The sequence below is a fragment of the Alexandromys fortis genome, unplaced genomic scaffold (assembly GCF_014885135.2).
Source record: "Alexandromys fortis isolate MF-2015 unplaced genomic scaffold, M_Fortis_MF-2015_v1.1 scaffold_78, whole genome shotgun sequence".
Lineage (NCBI taxonomy): Eukaryota > Metazoa > Chordata > Mammalia > Rodentia > Cricetidae > Alexandromys > Alexandromys fortis.
The window spans coordinates 4,418,712-4,436,554 of NW_026067977.1; the positions used below are offsets into that span (position 1 = coordinate 4,418,712).

The window sequence follows — 17,843 nt, forward strand, 5'->3', positions numbered from 1 at the left end:
AAAAAAAAAAAAAAAAAAAAAGAAAGAAAGAAAGAAAGAAAGAAAGTTATCTTTGCTGTAAAGATCACCATCTACTTCATTAATTGTGTCTATAACTGTTTTTGTGGGCTTCTGCCCAAGATGCCTTTGTTGCTACAGTTCTAATCACTGTCAGATAGAGGAAGGCTCTGAATTCCGAATCTGCTTTTCCATTAGTTCACTGCCATGTTGCAAATGCAGCCAGTTTCCAAGATGAAACCCATTCAGTTTGTTCACTTCGCATGTTTCAGTAAGGAGACACAAAGAACCTAGTTCCTTTCGCAGAATGTCTGAACCCTTTTTCTCAAGGTCTCCGTGCATATCCCTTTTTTGCTGTCGCAGCTGTGAGATTTTATATTGTAACACTAAATCATTTCAAGTTACTGAAAAGAGGCCTGAGGAGATGCTTCAGTTTGTAAAGTGCTTGCCTTGCAAGAATGAGGACTTGAGTTCAATCTCCAACATTCATATTAAAAAGCCAGGTGTGGTATTGCACACTTAAAACCCCTGCTGGGCATGGGGAGGCAATTGGGTCCTTGGGGCTTGCTGACCAGTGAGCATATCCTAGTCTGTGAACCCTAGATCTTGTTGGGAGATGGCTCCTAAAATCCAATATCATATGTTGACCTTTTGCCTCTACATATGAATGTGAATACACATAAAATAAAAAATTAACAGTGGCTGGAGACATGGTTTAGAAGTTAAGAGCATGGCTACTTTTCCAGAGAGCTGGATTCAGTTTGTGGCGCTTAACATGGTGGTTCGCAAACAGCTGTCATGACATTCTGGAGGCATCTTCAGGTCTCCAAGAGCATCAGGCATACACATAGTGCTTAAGTATGGGTCGGCAAAACATTCATACATATGAAATGATAATAGTCGTGCATTTTCTTTTTGCTTTTTTTTGTTTTGTTTTTGAGACAGGGCTCTCTGTAAGTAACAGTCCTGGATCTCCCTATATAGACCAGGCTAGCCTTGAAATCATAGAGATCTGCCTGCCTCTGCCCCTGAGTGCTGGGATCAAAGGCATGCACCATGCCTTTTTAACAAGAAAAATGTTACAAAGAATAACAATGACTAGCTATAAATCTTTAATGTGTCCACAATTTCTTTTTGTGTTTTGACAAATGTATTTTTTAGAACAGTCTGATAAAGTTAAATATCATTATGTATCTTACTGAAGAGAACTAGGATGTAGAGTCATCCAACTCTTGACTGTGAACCATAATATATCTAAGTCATGTCAGAAGCTTTATCTAAAATGTGGAAGCCCCCCCCATCGCAACTGGAACTTGCTGTGTAGTGCAGGCTGGCCCTAAACTTAAAAAGGAGAAACCCTTACCCCACCCCACCCCAACCAAATGGTTTTCTCAAAATGGTTTCTTAAAAGTGGTTAAACTGGAGTTGGATGTAGTGGTAATCCAGTATGGAGGCTAGCCTGGTTCTTCTACATAGTGAGTTTTAGGATAGGCAGAGCAAATGGTGAGACCCCTCTCAGAAACAAACAAAATGGTTAAACTGACTTACATATCCTTGGGACACCTCACAATCAGTTCTCTGCATTTTGGATAGCCTGTTGCTATTGTAGACACAGAAGATCCCTAAGAAAGAGTAATTGGCCAATGTTAACTATCCTAGGAAGTGGAAAATTACAATGCAGGAAGTAAAGATGATTTAGAGAAGTATTAGCTTGAGGCCTGGCCAGGAGTTGACTAGACCAGAACTGTGTAACCTGGAGATAGATAGATCTGTCAGACACTAAATTGCTACAGCCCAAGTGGAGGAGAGCTGGAAAAGGGCAAGGCGCAAATTCAGCTAGACCTTTCTATATGTGGGACCTGGCCTGAGGAATACATCTCTCTGTGTTGAACTTTTCCTTATGCAGTCATGGTAAAAATCTGTTAAAGTTTTTTTAATTAAAATTATTTTTGTAAGATAACTGAGTAGCGATCTCAAACTGAGAATAGAGGATGCTGTTGGCATTAGGATTCCTGACTCAGACACCAAAACGTATGAAAAGACAATTAGTTTTTATTAAGAAGTACAGAAGAGAAACTTTCAGAATGGTCTGAGTTTAAGGTATAGAATAATTTCTAGTTCTTTGATTTTTTTTCATGCTATCTCTGAATTTTAAAGGTGATTCCTATTGTATGCTTAAAACGACTAGTAGAAATATCTGTGACAACGGTTTTTTCCATCTATAGTGAATATCAAGAGGGAAAGTATAGATTCAATCAATCCATTAGATTCTTTTAAAAAATAGAAAAGGTGGGTGAATAACACAGCCTTTTACCCAAAAATTCTTTTACTTTATCAAAAAATTGAATCATACAGCTTGTATTTAATTGGGTATGGTTTCATTAGTTATGCATAATGTTTCTGAGATTTATGTTGTTATAATAACATGATAGATTTATATAATGTTAAGTGCCCCCCCAGCATCCTCTACTATTTACTTATTCTTTGTATTGAGAAATAGCACTCAGTTGTTGGAATTAAAATGCCATATGAACATTGGACTTGGTTAAGCTGGTAGATTTTATTATATTTTATATAGAGATTTTATTATATATGTATATATATTTTACCACAAATAAAGCTAGCACCTTTCCAGCTATTTTCTGTAATACAGAGATCCATGCTCTACTTTGTTGAAGCCAACCTTGGCCTTAGTCTCCTAATTCTCCTGCCTCTTCCTCACTTTCCCTTCTGTTGTCCTCCATTCTTCCTTTTTTCAAATCCCACTATTAAAAAACTTTTTGGTAACAAGTGTTCTTTTATGTTAATTTTACAACTTTTTCTTTAAATATTTTAGTTCAGGCACCAACTCTTGAGTTTACAGTTTTCTTGCTCATTTAAATTCTTGCCTTTCCATTTGTGATTTCAGTATCCGGTAAATACACAGCGGTAATTTTGTTATTATCTTTAATTCCGCATCCCCATTGACCCACTTTTCTTCTTTTCTTTCTCTTCCCTTTTGCTTTTTGGAGACAGGGTCTCACCTTATCCTAAGCTGGTATAGAACTCACTTTATAGCCCAAACTGACCTCAAAACTTGCAACGGGCTGATGGGAGTTCTTCATCAGCCTCCCAAGTGTTAAGATGGTAGAGGGAGAAGGCCTGGTTCTGCTTTGGTTAGGCATTCAACTCTCTTTCTCTCCCCTCCCCTGTAAAGGATAGCTTGTATTTATTCTTTGATAGTTTGATACATGTAAATAATGCATCTTGAACATATGTACCCCAGTTTGTATTCTACTCCCAGGAATCCCTTCTCTTTCCCACATGCCCACATGCTCAACACTGCCAATACCCCCTTTTTGTGATCTCTCTTTGTCCTATTTCCCACCTCAGTCAAGTTAGTGCTACTAGCTGTGGAATACTGACTGGTCTTGCTGGCTTGATCTTGTGTGGGTGGATCATAACTGTAGTGAGTCCATGGATGGAAGGACCATTTCATATTCCCTTGCTGTCCTCTGGCTCTTATATTCTTAAGCCCTTCTGTGATATTCTGTCAGCTGGGGCAGGGGTGGGTGGGGTGGTATTGTTGATACAGGTGTCCCATTTAGTTAGGCCTGAGAACTCAATGGAGACTTATTCTTAGCACTTTGACCAGTTGTAGACCTGCATTAACTGTTGGGTATTGCAGAGAGAAGTTTCTCTGGTTAGGATTGAAGACAGGCCTAATCTATGGATCTGAGCATAAATATTGAGAAGGCAATTTGACAACTTGTTTAGCAGAAGAACAGTAGTAGTAGGATTCCTGTCTAGGGCCTATGACCTCTCAAGCCTTGGACTTTAGGCCAGATTTACAGTATGGGGCCCAAATCTTATTCTGTGTAATTAAATCCAAAGTAATTGATCACCCCCATAGCTTTCATGCCATTATTATACATACCACTGGGCTCATCTGATTTCATTGCTGTACTCTTAACATTGCCTTAATTGACTTCTCACATCACTAAAACGTCTAATCTCTCATAAAATCAATTATTTTATCTGGTTTGGCTATACCAACCAGTGAAAGTACCCTGATCTCTTGCCTGTGCTTCTGTCTGAGTTTGAACTACTCTTATACTGTCTCATTTAGGTTTTGTGCCGTTTTTAGTCTTACATTTCTGTTGGATGATCTTCCTAGAGTGGTCTGAATTTTCACATTCTGTTTAGATCCCCTCACCCCCAGGGGTTTCTCTTTGTATGTCTGGCTGTCCTGGAACTCACTCTGTAGACCAAATTGGCTTCGAACTCACAGAGATCTGCCTGGCTCTGCTTAGAATTCTTCAATGGCTTCTTGTTACTTAGAAAACAAAACAAAGAAATGACATAGTATACCTGGCCCTTGATACTCAGTTTATTTTAAATTAGGTTTTGTCTCATATTATGGCAATTTGTATATTCTTTGACTCTAGAAAATGCACTAAGCAGTGCACTGAACATTTGTCTGAAGGACTTCTCTTTGAAGCTTCCCTATGTATTGAAGCTTTTTCAGACACCTGGTTTTGGTACAGATTATATTTTGTCACAGTGTGGTATCGTTGCATATTTGTGCCTGCTTAATACTATACTGTGAACCACACGAGTTTTTTTTACTTACATAGAAAGTACACTAAAGAAGAACAAAGAAGCTGGAAGGTGGTGCACACCTTTAATTCCAGCACTCGGGAGGCAGAGGCAGGCAGATCTCTGAGTTTGAGGCCAGTCTGGTCTACAAGAGCTAGTTCCAGAGTAAGCTCCAAAACTACAGAGAACCCTGTCTCGAAAACAAGAAAAAGAGAAAAAGAGACATATAAAAATTAATTTGTTGAGTTAATAATTTATAAAAAATGAAATAAAAGTATCCTAGTAGCTAAAGGGTTTGGATTTGAACATTAAACCTAAATTTCTAGTGTTATAATTAGAAAATTTGAGCACGTATAATTATTGATATTTTTAGAGTAAAAACTTCATTGATGTCTTTATTTGATAGAATCTCTTTGGAAAGCCTCATAAAACATAGTAGATAGTCAAATGCAAAATTGCATGTGTATTATGATTATAGTTCTATTTCAAAATGCTTAATTAGGTTTGTGGGTGTAGATCTGTTTTAGAGTACTTGCCTAGCATGTGAATTTGATTTACAGAACTCAGTCACTGAGTAGATAAGCACAGACTGATAGCAGCTATTTTGGAACTTTAGTGATTTTGATAGTATTTGTATAGTATGTTGTATTTTATGATTTCAATTGTATGCATCTTATTCAGATACTTGGATTAAAAAAAATAGATGTTCTCAATTAAAACTCTGATGTAACAGTACTCACAGTTTTCTGAGGAAGTTTTCCAGACAGGAGCTATTGGATTGCCAGTTAAAAGTTGCTGTTGTAGTGATATACAAGTGACCAGCAGCAGATAGTTACTTCAAAATTGACTCATAACTATTATTTCCTATGTATTAATTACAAATTCTCTGTTTTGAATATAGTCTTTGTTTATTTGTTTTAAGGTATCAGTTTTTGGAAGAAGCGTTTCAAAATCAGAAAGGTGCAATTGAAAATCTGTTGGCTAAGCTTCTTGAAAAGAAGAATTACGTTCATTTTGCAGCTACACAAGTGCAAAATAGGTAAGTTTGTTGCGTAAAAAAACAATTTTGCTTTAAGGATTATTAAGGAAGAATACATCTACATTAGATTTATTTTCCTACTACATTAAACATTCATAGAGATGTAATTTTTAATAGACCGTGATAAAATTTGAGCTTGATGTATTTGTTAATTAAAGTTTGCCAAAAACATTTAAAATTTTTAAGGATACATCTTTGAATTTTTATAATTAATAAGACTTCAGTGTACATGAGCTTTGAGCTTGGAAAATAAGTTAGTATGGAGAGAACTGAATTATAAAATTAAAGGTAGAAATTGTATGGAAGATGTAATGAGAATATTGATAATGGACAAAGGCTTTACTGGATAAGAATTTTTGATGTGGAAGCAAGAGGACTTAATAGCCCAGCACCCATATAGAAAGCTAAGTATGGGTTGGCTGTACACCCACCGTAAGCCCAAAGCAGTGAAAGGTAGAGACAGGAGGATGACTGGGCCTTGCTGCCCACCAGCCTAGCTCCAGGTGCAGTGACACCATTTCAAGGAAATGAGGGGAACTGATACAGAGCAGGGCATCCAGCATCTTCTCTGGACTGTACCCTGTGCTCTCACCCACACATAATGTATGCAGGCGCAGCACAACTAACTTACATAAAATATAACAAAATAACCCACAGTAGTGAAGAGATTTATTTTCTCACCAAACAAACATTCCAAACCACTTACTTTACTAGTAGCATTACAAGGTAAATCTATAATACAGATTTTTGTCATCCTAAGTACCCAGCTGCTGTTATTTTTATCATTGCCGTGGCCATCATCCTTATTATTTTATAATTATTCTATTTAGGCACATTTATTTATTTTTTGTGCTTAATTTTTAAAAACTTTTTATTTTTTCTTTGTGTCTTTTACATCATGTATCTTAATTCCATTCATTTCCCAATCCTTTTGTTTCCACCCTCCGCCCTTTCATCCTTTCCCCAAAATAAAAGAAAATTTAAGAGGAAAAAAAAAGAAGGAAAAATCAATCTCATAGACGTAGTGTGGCATGGTAAATTCTCTGTCCACATATCTTTACTTGCAAGTGTTCATTGTAAAGAGGCTTTAGTATTGTTTGAGGCCTCTGGTTTCTGCTACACTCTTGATGCTGGTCTCTAACTGGGACTCCTTGAATATCCAGTTGTTGTCCTGTGTTGTGGAGATCCTGCAGCTTTGGACATGCAGGACTGGCTTAGGTATATTTATAAACAAACTCGATTATTTATAGGGATAGTGGTAATAAGTTCTAAAGAGGGCAAATTAATAAGGTTAGGACTCTTGTCACTGGAACTGGATGGAACACTTTAAACCTAGAAATTCCTGAGAGTATGAATTAGATTGTAGTTAATTGAGTAGACTCAGTGATCTTGAAACTTTGTCTTGAATATTGAAACCACTAGTTAGTTCATGATGGTAAAATGACACATAATAAAACATACAAAGTATTAAATATTTGAGTGAATAAAATTAATGGTTTATGATTGAACTTTTCATCTTCAGTGAGACCAAAAGAAAATAAAAGGCAAGGCTGGAAAGATGGCTCAGCAGTTGAGTACTCACTGCCCTTCCAGAGGATTCAGTATTGGTCCTAGACTCCTTGAGTCTGGCTTGTATGGTTTCTGGGATCTGAACTTCAGTCTTTAATTTTGCAGCGAGTTCTGTTAATCAATTTTTCTCCAACTCCGCTCCTTATTATTTTAAAATTTTATTCAATGTTTTTCCATTTGCAAAGTACTTTTTAAAAAATATCTGTATGTGTGTTTGCTTGTTTATCTGTAAATGCAGCAGTGCGTACCCACAGATTCCGGAATAAGGGATTAGAACCTCTGGAACTGGAGTTACAAATGGTTATGAGTACTGAAAATGGTACTGAAAATGAACCTAAGTCCTCTGCAAGAGCAGCAAGTGCTTTTAACCACAAAGTCATCTCCAGCCCACATTATTTTAAAATTTTATTTTATTTTTTATATGTGTGAATGTTTTGCCTGTGTGTATATCTGTACCACTGCACGCCTGGAGCTTGAAGATTCCAGAGGGTGTTATATCCCTTCAAACTGGTGGTAAAAACAGTTGTGAGTTGCCACATGGGTTCTGGGAATCAACTTTTGGAACCTCTGAAAAAGCTCCAAATCTCTGAGCCAGCTCTCCAGCTCCTCCCACCCCCAGTAGTTTATAATGGATACGTTTTAAAGTACAATAAGTCTGAGACTTGTTTGTTTTGTTTTATGTTGGAGGTCTGAATATAATACTATCCATGGGGTGTGTTTGTTGTGTGGGTGTGTGTGCATGTGTGCTCACACTTAGTATTTGGGGGTAGCATTTCAAGACTTGCTTTCTCTGTGTAATAGTACTGGCTGTTCTGGAACTCACATTGTTGACCAGGCTGGTCTCAAACTCATGAAGGTCTGCCTGCCTCTGCCCCACAAGTGCTGGGATTAAAGGTATGTGCCACTACCTCTCAGCAGTAACTTTTTATTTTTTATTTATTGTTTTCCATTTACTTTAGTAAGGACAGAATTCAATAAAAGTTGCAAATAAGTATCTAAACAAGCAGTGATACATAGACAAAGGAGGAAAAATTGTATTAAATTGATGAGAATGTGTGAAAAATTGTAATGTATTTGGCTGCTGAAAGAGTGTATATTACAATAGTAGAATACATAAAAGATAAAGACTAGATATTATGGTTGGGTAGTGATATTTTACTTTTATTAATGAGATGACTTCTTATTTTATAAATATGAAAGCAATCTAACATTTTATATTTGTTGCCAGAACTTTAATATGTGTAATTGTAATAGGTAGATATATTTATTTATGAAACATGTAGGAGCTATTTTTAAAAATGGATTGTTTTATAATCTTTGGGGATAAAACACATTCTTAGCAATAAAACAGACCCTGGGTCACTGCTAACAGGTGTGTTCCCTACCCCCAATGATTTAATGTTTCACTCTCTGAGGTATTAAGCCAGTTTGAGAGGAAATTATGAAACAATCTTAACTAGAACCCATTTTTGAAGTGATAAACCTTAAAATGAAAATAGATGCTGCTTTTAAGTGAAATTTCTGCCGTTTCAAAAGGTTGTAACTAATCATTGTGATATTCTTTTGTATTTTGTTTTCAGAAAGCATCTTAGGTGGAATTTTCAAATATGATTAGACAATATGTGTAGCAAATTTGATTGCTAGTCAGTAGTGCTAGGTATTTGTATCACATTCATGCCATAGTATTTGATATTCTACAGATAAATAAACTGGCCTTCATAATCTTAATTTAAATCACTAAATATTGAATTTATTCTTTGTGTGACTTTGAATCTAATTAAATGGTTAGGTCTGCTACAACATAAGTTGTGTGTAGTCGGAAGCTGCTTGTTCGTTTCCTGCTGCCCAAACCTGAAGTAATCACACAGAATCTGTGTTAATTAAAACACTGCTTGGCCTATTAGTTTAGGCATATTACTGGCTAATGCTTGGCCTATTAGTTTAGGCATATTACTGGCTAACTCTTGTATAGGCTCGTGGTTTACTGGTAAGGTTCCACCTGGCGTCTCTCTCCTTCAGTGGCTACATGGCTCTTTGATTCCACCTACTCACTCTTCTATCTGTTTGGAATTCCCACTTTTTCCTATTCTGCACTGCAATAAGCCCAACGCAGCTTCTTTATTATGGTATTCACAACATACAGTGGGAATTCCACATCATCTGTGCATGCTGACAAATATTTAACTTTAATTACTTGGAAAAGTGCCTAGTTGAATGATTCCGACACAAGTTGTGTTGATAACCTAATGATGCATTTTACTTATTCAGGATCAAAGAAGTAAATGAGACTAATAAACGAGTAGAACAAGAAATTAAAGTGGCCATTTTCACCCTTATCAATGAAATTAATAAGAAAGGAAAATCTCTCTTACAGCAGCTAGAGGTAAGGTTAAAGCAAAAGTAAAACAAAAACTACTTCTCTTGCTCTTCTGCTGTTCTCAATGTTTATTCAAACCTCTTTTAAATGGGTGGGGGGTGTTCTTCCTTGCAGCATTTTTCTGAGAATCCAGGATTGCTACTATGGGATAGAGAACTAGCTTTTTACAATTACTTTGTTGTTAATTTTAATAACACTTTGATTTTTGTTTTTTGGCCGACTTGGAAATCACTATGTTAGTCTTGAACCTATAGAGCTTAGCTCTGTCTCCCGAGTACTGGGATGGGAGTCATGTACTGCCATGCCTGACATAAAACATTTTTTTCCTTTTTCAAGCCATGTAACTAGATAATTGTGATATTGTCTTAGGAAAGAATTATTACTAAAGCATGATGTAAATGAAGACAAAGCAAGCCCTTTGAATTTCTTTTCTTCCTTTATAGCAAGAAGCCTCAATTTAACTTCTTTATATGAATGCAGTTGGGCTTATGTTTGAGCCATGTATGTTTTTCTGTAATTTGCCAAAAATGTTTCATAGTTTGAAATACAAACCTTAAACTTAGTTACTAATTTTATAGTATTAGGTCTCTGTGTTTCATATTTTGTGATTAATATGTAGTAATCCAAATGAAGTTTTTTGTGTTTTGCTTTTTTCTAGACAGGGTTACTTAGTGTAGGCCTGGCTGACCTGGAACTCAGAGAGTTCTACCTACCTCTGCCTCTCAAGTGTTGCGATTAAAGGCATATGTCACTACTGTCTGGTCCCAGATAAAGTTGTAATCTAAATCTTTACTACCCAACGCTGATGCGTTCTCAGAAAATTTCAAATGTGAATTTTTATTTATTTTCCTTTTTTTTTTTTTTTTTTTTTTGGCTGGGTTTCTCTGTGTGGTCTTGGCTGTCCTAGAACTAATTCTGTAGACCAGGCTGGTCTTAAACTCACAGAAATCCTCCCGCCTCTGCTTCCCAAATTCTGGGATTAAAGTCCTGTGCCATCACTGCCCGTCCAAATGTGAATGTTATAGAAGTTGAGGTGTTTTTTTGTTTGTTTGTTTGTTTTTGGTTTTGTTTTGTTTAAAAAACTAATTAGATTATCCTTAGATGGTTGTTTCTATTTTATTTATCCATAGAACCTTTTAAAGGTATGAGAAACAGGTAGTTATATGCAAATGAAAGAAATCTTGTGAACAAGATATTTGAATCTTTGTGTTTTAAATACATTTTGCATTGAAAATTAGTAGTGATGTTAAAAATCTTGAACATATCGCTAAAGTTTGGAGTGTCTTTCCTATTGTACTTGTATTCAGTATTAACTCTAATAGGTTTTTTTTTTCTTTAGGATAACCGTATGAATCTAGAGCAGTTAGTATTAACTACTTTTAATATATTTTCATGTATTATAAATACATTTCATACATTTAAAAGTGATCATTGTAAATCTATTTCAAGAGCTTCAGAATTTAAAAGTGCATATTAAAATTAAGGTGTGTAAAAGAATATTTTTGAGACAGGGTTTCTCTGTGTAGCTGTGGATGTCCTGTAACTTGCTCTATAGATCAGAATGGCCTCGAATCTAGAGATCTGCCTGCCTCTGCCTCCCGAATACTAGATTAAAGGTGTGCAGCTTTATTGCCTGGCAGTGTTGATGATTTCTAGTGAGGCTGCAAATCAACATTCTGTCTATTGGACACTTTCATTTATTTATATATAAACTTGTTTCCTTTTGAAAAATACTGTTTAGTAAATTAAGTTATATAATTTGGGGAGAGAAAATGTTTAAGAAAGAAGTGGATAGGTTCTTTTTGGCAAGATGTATAGGACATTGCCATACCTCCTTGGGTAGTGGTTCATTTTGGGCAGTTTATTCTTCCTGCAGCATTTTCCTGAAACTAGTTTTTGTTTGAACTTTGTTATACCAGTTTGCTTAATTTCACCCTTAAACCTTTGGAATTTATCATTTTCCCCTTTGTTTGAGAAATTTTAACCTTCTCAAGTTATAACAGTAGGTGGCACTAGTAACTCACATTTTCTTTAACCTAGAAAGTATAGTTAAGATTGTATAAAATGGCTCTTCAAGGTCAACTCAGACTGTATTGAATTAACCTAAAAACAGGAAGACACTGTATTTGATGAAAGAAAAACCATAAACTACTTCTGATATCCTCAATGGAATGGATTAACTTAGAGCAGGAATATTTGGTCTCACTTTTGTTTGTTACTTTCCTTCCTATTGTTCATAAACTCACCAAATAGTTATAGGCTTCCTTTGTACCATTTCTTGAAGGAAATATAGGTATTTATGTATGTGACTTTTTAAATTCTTCAGTGAAACTCTTGTTCTATTTCAGAATGTTACAAAAGAAAGACAAATGAAGCTACTCCAGCAGCAGAATGATATCACAGGCCTTTCCCGGCAGGTGAAGCATGTTATGAACTTTACAAACTGGGCCATTGCAAGCGGCAGCAGCACGGCACTACTGTATAGCAAACGGCTGGTGAGACACATAGTATCTTTATACTTAATGGACCTATTATTTACAAGTGTAGAATGTTTATATTGTAAAAACAAAAACATGTTTAAAGTATTAATATGCATTTTGGCTATTGTAACCATCTGTATATAAGGATAGAGTAGCTGAGCTTGGTGACTTAACTAATTTGAGCCGGCACTTGGGAAGTTGAGGCCAGAGAATTGTGAGTTCAAAGCTAACCTTAACTACATTTAATTTTAATACTAACGTGAATTTTTTTTTCCTTGAAGATTACTTTTCAGTTGCGTCATATTTTGAAAGCACGATGTGATCCTGTTCCTGCTGCCAACGGAGCAATTCGTTTCCATTGTGATCCTACCTTCTGGGCCAAAAATGTAGTCAATTTAGGTGAGAAATCATCTCTTGGATATGGTTTGGGCTATTAAGTTGAGAAGAGAAACCATTTAAGCAAATTGTTTATGTTTTTAAACTTTAAAATGTGAGTGACGTATGGAATGTAATGTGTTGGAAACTGTTTAGTTGCAGGCTGGCTTTTGCTTTTCGTGCTTGGGGTTTGGACCCTGGCCTCTTGCACACTGAGCATGCTCTCTACTCTGCAGTCCTTGTAGGGTGTGGTCCCTTTGTAGCCTTTCCTTTTCAAAATTCACATTGATTGTTTCATATAGAGATGATTATTGTCTGATAATTCTTATATTAGTTTATGTCAGATGGTGCAGTGGAGGAGGAACTGAGGACACTGTAGTGTTTATAGTCACATTCCAAAGAGTATTTGACAAGAGGAACTCTTTTCACTTGGTAAAAATATAAACTTTGCTTTTGCTTTTATTGCTCCATATTGTTGGCCTAAAGACCATGGGTGGAAGTTGTATGGGTAGATGATAAAAACAAGAAACAAAACAAACTTCAGACTGAAAAAGCAAAGCAAGTAGTGCATATTGTAATTTTAGCTGGGAGATGGAGGCACAAGGATCACTTGAGCCTAGGAGTTTGAAGCCAGTATAGGTGACGCAGTAAGATACTGTCTCTTAAAGAAAGGTAAAATGAAACAAAATGACTCAAAATGAAATCTGCCATCTGTTGGAATATTCTCAGTTTCAAAATAACGATGTCCTTGAGATATGAATTGCACTATTTAAAGTTAGGCATCTTTGGGTAAATGAAAGAAAGCGGACTCTCAGTTTTGCCTTCAGTGCTGTACCAGAAAATCACTCTTGTAAGTGTGTGTGTGGTATTCTTCATTTTCAAAACATGTAAAAGCAATTGACTGTTAGCAGAGTTCTTTGTGGCCTGCCAACAGCCAGCCACCTTAAATCATGCCTTTTGAGAACTTATTCTCTATTCTCAGAAAGCAACAACTGTATAAAAGGGGAGGGAAATGACTGAATGTATAAATGCTTCAAAGCATTCAGGATTTCCATAGAAAATTATTTGTTAGCAGGTTATTCTTTTGCTCTTAACAATGGCAATTGGAAAGTAAATGGGAAGATGGGGCGATGGCTCAGTGGTTAAAGGCACTGGCTGCCCTTTCAGAGGACACAAATTTGATTCCCAGCATCCACATGGCTGTTCACAACTGTTTGTAACTCCAGTTCCAAGGGATCTGATACCCTCTTTTGATCTCTTCAGGCACCCAGGCATATACAGTAGTTGGTTCACAGACATGTATGCAGCCAAAACACTCGTACACATTTGATCACACTCGTACACATAGAATCAGTATAGCAACCATCATGAGTATCCTGGAGTCTTTCATGGAAGAATTGATTCACACATACTGGATCCTTCCTCTAATGATGTCTCTTTCAGTCTCCGGCCAGCTAGCTTGGGTTATGCAGCAGCAAAGACACTGTGCCTTAAGCTAGCTGGAAAGGGGAGGACTAATATCCAAAGCTTGTCCTCTGACCTCCACCTGCCCACAACCATGCACACACAAAACATGCACATGCATACACATGTCATGCGCACATAGGTGTAATAGTCTATTTTAAATAATGAGCTTATTTGTGGGAGGGTTCAAGGGGCTTTGGAATCTATTTAATTTTTAATTACCGTCTTCAGCCTTAGTGCTCATTTATGCTTTGCTGTTAGATGCTCTGAGGTGCTAATTGTTAGGAGGAGGAAAAGATAGTGATTCATCTTTAAAGTGGACAGTTTAGTTGATTATTTGTAAATCCTTCTTATGTTTTTAAACCCTCAGGTAATCTAGTAATAGAGAGTAAGCCAGCTCCTGGTTATACTCCTAATGTTGTAGTTGGGCAAGTTCCTCCAGGTACAAACCACATTAGTAAAACCCCAGGACAGATTAACTTAGCACAGCTTCGACTCCAGCACATGCAGCAACAAGTGTATGCACAAAAACATCAACAGTTACAACAGATGAGAATGCAGCAACCCCCAGCTCCTGTACCAACAACAACAACAACAACACAACAGCATCCTCGGCAAACAGCCCCACAGATGTTACAACAACAGGTAAGCATTGTGTCCCTCCAATATTGATAGAAATAAGAAATAAAACCATACGACTACACTTCATTCTGTGTATATGAATTACACATTTAGAGTTATTAGACAGAGTTCAAAGTTCAGAGATGTGGGGAAAGCTTGAGGAATATAGGTATTATGTAAGAACAGAGGAAGTAGTGACATTTTTGCCCCTCCATACCACGTTACCCCCTCCCCCATACAAATAAAATCATGAGCCAAAGAATCAGATTGTTTCTAAGATCTGTTGCATTCTTTAGGCATTTGCTCAAATTTTTCTTATTGTTGGTCTTTTGTTTGTGTACTTTTTCACAATCAAGTGTTAGCTCCATGCTGAGATGAATTGTTGTTAGGGTGCCCCCCCCCCCCCCCCCCCTCTTGTTTGTGTACTTTTTCACAATCAAGTGTTAGCTCCATGCTGAGATGAATTGTTGTTAGCCCGCCCACCCACCCTTTTTCTTTCCCTCTCTCCCAGAAACGATAGATAGAGAAAATTTGGAGTGACCAATTTTTTTATAGTTATTACCAGACCTATAAATTATTGGGGCTAGAAAAAAGAGCTTATTCTATTGCTTTATACTATTCTGTTATAATTGAATTACTTTACTTTAACATTTTATGATTCAAAAACAGATTTGTAGAAATATATGAACTGGATGTGGTGGCACATGCCCTTAATCCCTGTACCTGGGAAGTTCAAGAGTTCAGAGTGAGTTCCAGACAGCCAGAGCTACACAGAGAAACCCTGTTTTGAAAAAGAAACAAACAAAAACTAAAGTGGAAAATATGAATTGCAATTTTTACTTTTTATAGCCTCCAAGATTGATCAGTGTGCAAACAATGCAAAGAGGCAACATGAACTGTGGAGCATTTCAAGCCCATCAAATGAGACTGGCTCAGAATGCTGCCAGAATACCAGGGATACCAAGACACAGCGGCCCTCAGTATTCCATGATGCAGCCTCACCTCCAAAGACAAGTATGCCTAGAGTTACATTTGTAAGAATCATACAATTTTAAAACTAAAAGACATTTTTCATAATTAGTTATTGGTGTGGGTCTTTGATATTTCTGACAATTTGTTTTATATCTGCTTGTCCCAGAAAAAAATATGTGCACAGGAAAATTTGTTTCTTTAAGCCTATTATACTATGAATTAAGGTAGTCTTGTGTAACTAAACTCATCTATAGAGTGAAAAAGAAGGAACTTTTGACTTATCCTTTAGTTCCAAATGATAATTCTGAAAATCAAGGTTAGAGCTTTAATTTTCTCATATTTTATTGTGCTTTTTAACATTACATTTTAATACTGATAACAAAGAATTTTTTTAAAAAAAACTTTATTTAACTTTTATTTCATGCATATTGGTATAATGATGTCAGATTCTCTTGAATTGGAGCTACAGACAGCTGCGAGCTGCCATGTGGGTGCTGGGAATTGAACCCTGGTCCTCTGGAGGAGCAGTCAGTGCTCTTAACCACTGAGCCATCTCAACAGCCCCAACAAAGAAATTTTTAAGTTTAAGGCTAGTTGTATGTATGTAGATGTGTTTATATACTTTTTTTCTGCAGAGTATAGATATGCTTAATCTTAAATTATTGTGGTTTAGGATCTAGCTCAGTTGTAGAATGCTTGAAGCACCAGGCTTGGTCTCTATTACTGTCAAGAGAACAATAATAAAGGAAATGAAGCCAGATTTAGTAACTGTGACTGTAATCCTAGTGCTAGAGGGGTCGAGGTAGGAGGATCGTAAATTCAAAGTTACCCTTGGCTTCATGGAGATTTCAAGGCCAGCCTATGCTACATTAGCCCTTCCTTAAAAGGCCAGCTGTCTTAGATAGAGATGGAGAAATGGCATAGTTTTTAGAGGCACTTTCTATTCTTACATAGGACTTATCTGTGGTTTTTAGGACTTACCTGGTAGCCCAAAACTATCTATAATTCCAGTTTCCAGGAGATACAGCAGCGCCTTCTGGCTCTTGAAGTCAATGCACACATGTGTTGCACAGAAACTCATGGAGGTATCACACAAGCACCTAGATAGATAGATAGATAGATAGATAGATAGATAGATAGATAGATAGATAGATAGGTGAATAAAATTATTTAAAATGAAATAAAATACGAAAAATAAAGCGATTTAGAGCAAAATTATAACCTTTAAATTATATAATTATCTAAACTCAGTATGAACTATGATTATAAAATGAAGTGTTTTAAACAGTATTTCAAGTTAAAAATATATTCTTTAATCCCAGCACTCGGGAGGCAGAGGCAGGTGGATCTCTGTGAGTTCGAGACCAACCTGGTCTACAGAGCTAGTTCCAGGACAGGCTCCAAAGCCACAGAGAAACCCTGTCTCGAAAAACCAAAAAAACAAAAACAACTCAGTGCTTTCTCAAAACATGAACATGCTGTGGACTGGGTATGGTAATGCACACCTATAATTTCAGAACTCAGGAGATAGAGTAGACGTAGCGGGTGTCTATAGAGATCTTGTCTCAAAAATTAAACAAACATGATGTAGAGGCTCTTAGAATCACCGGTTAATTTAAAAGTGCAATGGTAATGTTAGTATAACAGATTTTGAGCCATAACCACGAGGCTCAAATTTGGGGAATAGGGAGTTTGTCAATGGCTCAGGCTATGAACACTTCCTTTAGTTCATAAGCACTCGCATGGCAGCACCCTCTCTTACGTACATGGAGTGTGTTTCCATTCAGCTAGACATGCACACATACACAGAAACTAATACTCCTTAAGTAGAATCAAATAATTTCCAAATCAAAGAAAGACTAGGGTAAACTTCTACTAAGTTTGCTTGTTTAGTCTACATGTTAAACACTTAAAGCAATGATTCTGTAGCTCTTTACCAAAATTACACCTAGAAAGATTTCTGAAAAATGTTTGCTTACCTTATATTTAAAATTTTTATATATTTGTAACTAGTGGTGAAAATCTTCTAGGATATTGTAAATATTGACTTGAAAGCTAAAAGTGGGATGTAAGATGGCTCAGACAGACACTGAGAAAGTGGGACTTAGAGATGGTTCAGTGGTTAGAGCAAAGACTGCCCTTCTAGATTCGATTTCCAGTGCTCGCTTGATGACTCAACCATCTGCAACTCCAGTTTCAGGGGATATGAATACTTCCGGACACAGTGCATGTGGTGCACAGATGTACATGCTGGGAAAACATTCATATACATAAAAATAAATTTTTAAAAAAGATAAAGTTATTTTTAACAAAAATTATTGGTTAAATCGAGTGATAACAAAGGCTTTTCCTAAGACTTAAATCCTTTCTG

At 36.5% G+C, this 17,843-nt stretch overlaps 1 protein-coding gene across 2 annotated transcripts in view; it reads left to right on the forward strand.

Moving 5' to 3' along the window:
- Trim33 (tripartite motif containing 33) overlaps window positions 1–17,843 on the forward strand; it is a 102,387-nt gene that overhangs the window by 54,386 nt on the left and 30,158 nt on the right. For both annotated transcript variants that reach the window (XM_050157501.1, XM_050157502.1), the window contains exons 5-10: window positions 5,498–5,614; window positions 9,452–9,566; window positions 11,909–12,055; window positions 12,322–12,439; window positions 14,250–14,524; window positions 15,350–15,514. In XM_050157501.1, the coding sequence (XP_050013458.1) occupies window positions 5,498–5,614; window positions 9,452–9,566; window positions 11,909–12,055; window positions 12,322–12,439; window positions 14,250–14,524; window positions 15,350–15,514 (937 nt within the window). The remainder of the gene's footprint in view (window positions 1–5,497; window positions 5,615–9,451; window positions 9,567–11,908; window positions 12,056–12,321; window positions 12,440–14,249; window positions 14,525–15,349; window positions 15,515–17,843) is intronic.